The sequence below is a fragment of the Gekko japonicus genome, unplaced genomic scaffold, assembly GCF_001447785.1.
Source record: "Gekko japonicus isolate JY-2015 unplaced genomic scaffold, Gekko_japonicus_V1.1 scaffold457, whole genome shotgun sequence".
NCBI lineage: Eukaryota > Metazoa > Chordata > Lepidosauria > Squamata > Gekkonidae > Gekko > Gekko japonicus.
The window spans coordinates 982587-988586 of record NW_015164196.1 but is presented as its reverse complement, the minus strand read 5'-3'; the positions used below and the strand labels follow the sequence as shown (position 1 = coordinate 988586).

Below are 6000 nucleotides of genomic sequence, written 5' to 3'. Positions count from 1 at the left end.
GAAGAGTGGGGAATCAAACCCAGTTCTTTCAGATTAGAGTCCATGCTCTTAACCACTACACCAAACTAGCAGCTTCATGTTCGCTGATAGTCCTTCTGTGTTCATGTGTTTTTCCTCAAAGCTCTTAACATGATCTAACATGGTAGTCTTTGTTGGGTCTTTTTCGTTGGGTGTTTTTCCTCAAAGCTCTTAACATGATCTAACATGGTAGTCTTTGTTGGGTCCTTTCCAACAGAGTATGAAGGAAGGCAGAAAAGTCTCCTTCTGTCTTACTTTGCACCATCTGCCATTGGCTTGGTAACTTCCTAGACAGGTGTCTTGCATTCTGCCTGGCTGTTATTTAAGAGTTAGTGCCTGAATTTGCTTTCTTTCTTCTCCCTTTTCTGTCTGCTCTTGAGTGGCATGTATTGTAGGTGTTAACATTTAAATTGTAATCCATCTTGAATGCCATGGCAAAAAGGCAGAATATAAAGTTATCCGGTAGTAGTAGTATCCCATCTATTGTAGTTAAATCCATCTCTTTCACAACACTTGTGTGGAATCACTGAAAAGTTCTGAGGGACAACTAATCCTAGATATGTGTTCCGTTGTCTGTATTAAACAGTATGCTTTGTTAAAGAATGTCATGTGCCTTACAGTGATTTACAGTTGCAAATGTAAGCACAGTGTCTGGGAAGAGGAAACAACTTGTATATACTAGCTCTCAAGGTCAGGTTACAGCCTAATCTGGTGTGAGAAACTAATTCAGGACCTGCATGGAATACTGCTAGTCTATGTGTACTGAAGATACTATATAAACTGCTTTGGAATTCAGCCCAGATGGGAACTTCTGGGTTTCAGCGGAATCTCTCTGGTTGTTCCTCCTGACGATCACTTGTTCTTGTCGTTGCTGTCTTTTGTTCTTTGGTAGACTAATGCCCTGACATGGATAACCTAGGCTGGCTCAATCTCAACAGATCTTGGAAGCTAAACAGGGGTGTCCCTGGCTAGCATTTGGATGGGAGACCTCCAAGGAATACCAGGGCTGTGAGGTGGGGGCAGGCAATGGCCAGCCACCTCTGAACGTCTCTTGCCTTGAAAACCCTATGGGGTCGCCATGAGTCAGCTGGACTTGAAGGCAAAAAACAGTGATATAAAGACTGATAATAAAAGTGTTTTTCTTTGGGTCTCCAAGAGCTTCCCATTTTTTTCACACTTGACATCCCCTGACACCGTCACCCCTGTTTTGTCTGGAGTCTTCAGTTGATCTAAGAACATAAGAGAAGATAATGTTGGATCAGGCCAGTGGCCCATCTAGTCCAACACGCTGTCACACAGTGGTCAAAAATACCAGGTGCCATCAGGAGGTCCACCAGTGGGGCCAGGACATTAGAAGCTCTCCCACTGTTGCCTCCGCCCGGGCACCAAGAATACAGTGCATCACATGCCCCAGCCTGAGAGTCCCTATCCATACCTTGTGGCTAATAGCCACTGATGGACTTCTGCTCCATATGCTGATCTAATTCCCTCTTGAAGCTGTCCAGGCTTGTAGCTGCCACCACCTCCTGTGGCAGTGAATTCCATGTGTTAATCACTGTTAGGGTGAAGAAGTACTTCCTTTTATCTGTTCTAACCCGACTGCTCAGCAATTTCATTGAGCGCCCACAAGTTCTTGTATTGTGAGAAAGGGAGAAAAGTATCTAGATTATCCAGCTAAGCAGATGAAGTGGTGTTTGACCTAGAGATCCCAAAAGGTGTTGGGTTCAGCAACCCTAAGAGACCACTACCTTTTTTTTGCAGTGTGTGATGGCTAAGATTGCCAGAACATACTGCCCACCACGCTACAGTCAATGTGTCATTAATGAGAAAGCAGAAGACTACCAAGGGAAGAACCTTTCCTTTGCTCCTGTAACCCTTATGAAGAGGGTAGGTCAAAAATTGGTTCCAATGTGTGTGGCAGGACTTAATAGCACGAGTGACGTCTTGCCCCATCTAAGTTGAAATAGAATAGCATAGAGACGAAGAGCCAAACGACACATTACTGTTTTTAAAGAGTTGGGTCCAGGTTGCCCAGACCCAGCTCGTGTTCCGTGCAGCCACACAACAGCTGCAGGGAACAGCTATATTTTTAAAAAAGAGAACCCAAATGGTCTCGAAATGGCACCGCAGGGGGAGGAAAGGTTCCCCCCCCAGTCATTTTCCCACATGAAAAAAGTGTGGGAGGAAGTTACATCCCCTGCTGTCCTGTGTTCACAGATACTTGGGGAACTCAGACCCAACTCTTTAAAAGCCATAATGCATTTGGCCCTAAGATCCCAGGTTATGGATCAGGAACTCATTGGTTTGAATCCTGCCTCACAATGCGGATTTAGGCCAGCTGTTCTCAGCCCCTTGTCTGCCCTATGGGGATAACAATACTGGTCTACCTTTCAGTAATTGTGGAAGGACTAAAAAAGCTAATGAATGTGAAACACTTTGAACACTCCATATTGTGAAGCCATGACATAATGTTTATAAAGCCTTGAAACAGTTTGGGCCCAGAGTATCTGAAGAGCTGCGTTGCTCCAGTTAACAGAGATCCTCCTTGGGGGTCTTCCTCAGGTCCCTCTGTCTCTTGGGACGAGGTAGTTGGTAACCGGGGAGAGGCCCATTTAGATTGCGATGCTGAGACATGTAGCTATGATGGTTAGCATGCCTGCCTTTGGTTGATTTCATTTCTTCTGTTCATTTACACCTTTTGGTTATTTTAATACAAAGGAGTTTGCTGTTGATTTTTATTTTTATTGGAAGATTCATATTGTCATACAAAGGAGTTTGCTGTTGATTTTTATTGGAAGATTCATATTGTTTGTAAACCAGCAAAACACCATTTGATGTAATTGAAATTTGCTTTATATTAGAGAACCAGGATATGATGTAATTTTGGCCACAAAAATATCAGTGCCAAGTTGTTACCTCAGTACCAGACAGATGGAAAAGTCTCTTTTTGCATCTTTGTGTCCCAGTTCTAGGAGCCATTCGTGCCCCAATTCTTGAGGAAGCTGGGTGGGCCAAACTGGGCCTGGCAGTCACGCAAGATGGCTGCCTTGAAACGGAACCGGAAGCAAGCCTGGCCAGAGGAAGAGGGCGACCGGGAGCACGGCCTCTACAGCTTGCACCGCATGTTCGACATCGTGGGCACCCACCTGACCCACAGGGACGTCCGGGTCCTGTCCTTCCTCTTTGTGGACGTGATCGATGACTACGAGCGGGGGATGATCCGCAGCGGCCGGGACTTTCTGCTGGCTCTGGAGAGGCAGGGCCGCTGTGACGAGACCAACTTCCGCCAGGTGCTGCAGCTGCTGAGGATCATCACCCGCCACGACTTGTTGCCCTATGTCACTTTGAAGAGGAGGAGGGCTGGTACGTCTCCTCTCGCTTGGGCTTTCATGGGTCTGATGGTGACTTCTTGGAGCCACTGTTGAGTGCGCTGAAACAATAGAAATGAGGGTACCTGGATGGACCAATTCCTGTCTCATTTGTTTGCAGTGGGGGCCACTGGATGCCCTGGCTTGCTTACTAATAGATCACAAAGCTGTTTTGTTCCAGTATCTGGTTTGATAACCATGGAGGTTCCCTTTTTTAATATGCATACATAATAGACCTACATTCTTTTTTTATAATAGAGGGTAAGCATATACTTACTAATGAGTAAAAATATATATCTGCCCTACTTTTTTTTGCCAAAATGTGGCTCTAAAGCAGCCCATGGGGATTATTAAAAGGAAGACAAATGACATCAAAATTCAATTCCAGTGATCTATTGGGGGGGGGGTTATCAGTGGGATCTGGCTAGGGTGGGTGGGTGGGTGCCTGGCTGCTTCTTGACCTCTTCTGATGGTCGCCTCAGTTAACAGCCAGTGATGGGAGGGGGCGGGATTCAGTTGGAGCTGGATCTAGGCATGGTGGTGCCCGGCTGCTTCTTGCCCACTTCCAGGCATGATTAATCAACCAAAGTGATTAATCAATGACATCCCATTAAAATCCCTCCCCAGATTGCTTCTTCTCAGCCTCATGAACCAAAGTCTCTTTCAACAGTAGGGCTCCTTTAAAAAAACAAAAAAACCTTCCATGCAAGATCCCCAGGTGTTCCTACGCTGTCCTCGGCGTGAATAAAAAAACCCACGTGGAGATGGTTTCCCCTTCATTCCCCTCATTTAGGAGAAACTGGCCCTATTCGTTCAGGACCTTCAAAAAAAGACTTCTGAGGTGGTGTGGCATGCAAATTCTTTAACCCCACCCCACCCTTTCTTTAAGGACACCCTCCCAGCATTCTTCTCTTCCCTCAACTCCCCCTTCTCGTGTGAACTGACCTCTGGCAAGGGGGATCCGTATCATGGCCTTCTGCTGTTCGTACCAAGTACCTGTTTTCCGCTTGTTGGGAACAGGTAACCCTGCCCCTTCTCATGTGCTCTCTTTTTCCACAGTGTGCCCTGATCTCGTAGACAAGTACCTCGAAGAGACTTCCATTCGCTATGTGACGCCACGCGCGCACACTAGTGCGGAACACGCTCCTGCACACCAACACAAATCAGGTGAGACTTCATGGGCCAAAGCCTGGATTTTGCCAGCTCGGCTTCCCTGAGGATGCCGTGTCCTGCGTTTTAAGGTGGTCTTGCTGTGGTCCTTCCTGCCCCTTTGAATCCAGCCGTGTCTTCTTAGCCTTAAAAAAAGAAAATAATTTGTACTTCTTTAATAGCGTCTGGATCTGGAGGCAGCCCAGCAATTTTTTATTTTCATATCTTGATCCTAACCAGAGCTGCTCACGCTTATTTTATTTATTTAAAACATTTATTAGCCACCTTTCTTCCTTATGGAGCTCAAGACGGCTTACAGCCCCGATACAGTGCAAAAAATAAAATACATGAAAAACCCAAAATTTAAAACCACCATATAGAACTGCTTTGGTGAAACGCAGTCTTAAATAAAGCTGCATTCAGCTTCCCCCTAAAGATTGAAGGTGAGGGGGGCCAGGCACACCTCCCTGGGGAGGTAGTTCCACATTCATGGGGCTGCCACTGAAAAGGCCCTCTCTTGTGTACCCAGCAGATGATCTTCTTTGATTGATGGGACAATCAGGAGGGCCTCTCCCTGTGGTTTTGATTCTCAGGCAGGAGCATATGGGAAAAGATGGCCCTTCAAACACCCTTGTCCCAAAGCATGCAAAACTTTAAGGTGCCTCTCCCTGTGGTTTTGATTCTCAGGCATATGGGAAAAGATGGTCCTTCAAACACCATTGTCCCAAAGCATGCAAAACTTTAAGGCGCAAAACCAATACCTTGAATTGGGCTCAGGAGTGGATTGGTAGCCAGTGTAATTGATTTAATATCTGGGTGACACCCTCCGGATAGTGGGCCCTGATCAGCAGTCTAGTCACAGCGTTCCACACTAGCTTCAGCCTCCGAACACTCTTCAAGGGTAGCCCCAAGTAGAGCACATTGCAATAGTTCAATCTATGCGTAACTAAGGCATGAAACACTGTGGCTAGTTCTGACCGGAGCAGGAAGAGATGCAGCTGATGCAACAACCAGAGCTGGGCAAAAGCACTCCAGACTTCTGCAGCTCTCTGCTTGTCTAAGGCGACTGCTGTGTTTAGCATTCCCAAGCTGTGAACCTGGCTTTTCAAGAGGAGTAGATCCCCATCCAAGACAGCAGAGATCTGAAACACCTGCCCTGCCTTTCTTACTAACCCAGAGAACCTCTGTCGTGCCAGGATTAAGTTTCAGCTTGCTTACCCTCATCCAACCCGTTACTGACTCCAAGCACAGGTTCAGAGCATCAACAGTATTGTTGGAATTATTGGGGGGGGGGGGGGAGGTAGAGCTGAGTATCATCTGCATATCTATGACTTTACAGCCCAAACCTCCTGATAGCCTCTCCCAGCAGCTTCACATAGATATTAAATAGTATGGGGGATAAGACTGAACCCTTTGGAACCCCGCAGATTTGACTGACTCATGAGTGAATGGCCATGGGGCAGAA

The 6000-nt window shown here is 46.5% G+C and overlaps 1 protein-coding gene across 2 annotated transcripts in view; it reads left to right on the top strand.

Annotated features, from left to right (window-relative positions):
• DEDD (death effector domain containing) overlaps positions 1 to 6000 on the top strand; it is a 28331-nt gene that overhangs the window by 13708 nt on the left and 8623 nt on the right. For both annotated transcript variants that reach the window (XM_015408365.1, XM_015408367.1), the window contains exons 3-4: positions 2985 to 3381; positions 4446 to 4553. In XM_015408365.1, coding sequence (XP_015263851.1) covers positions 3057 to 3381; positions 4446 to 4553 — 433 coding nt within the window. In that variant the 5' untranslated portion in view covers positions 2985 to 3056. The remainder of the gene's footprint in view (positions 1 to 2984; positions 3382 to 4445; positions 4554 to 6000) is intronic.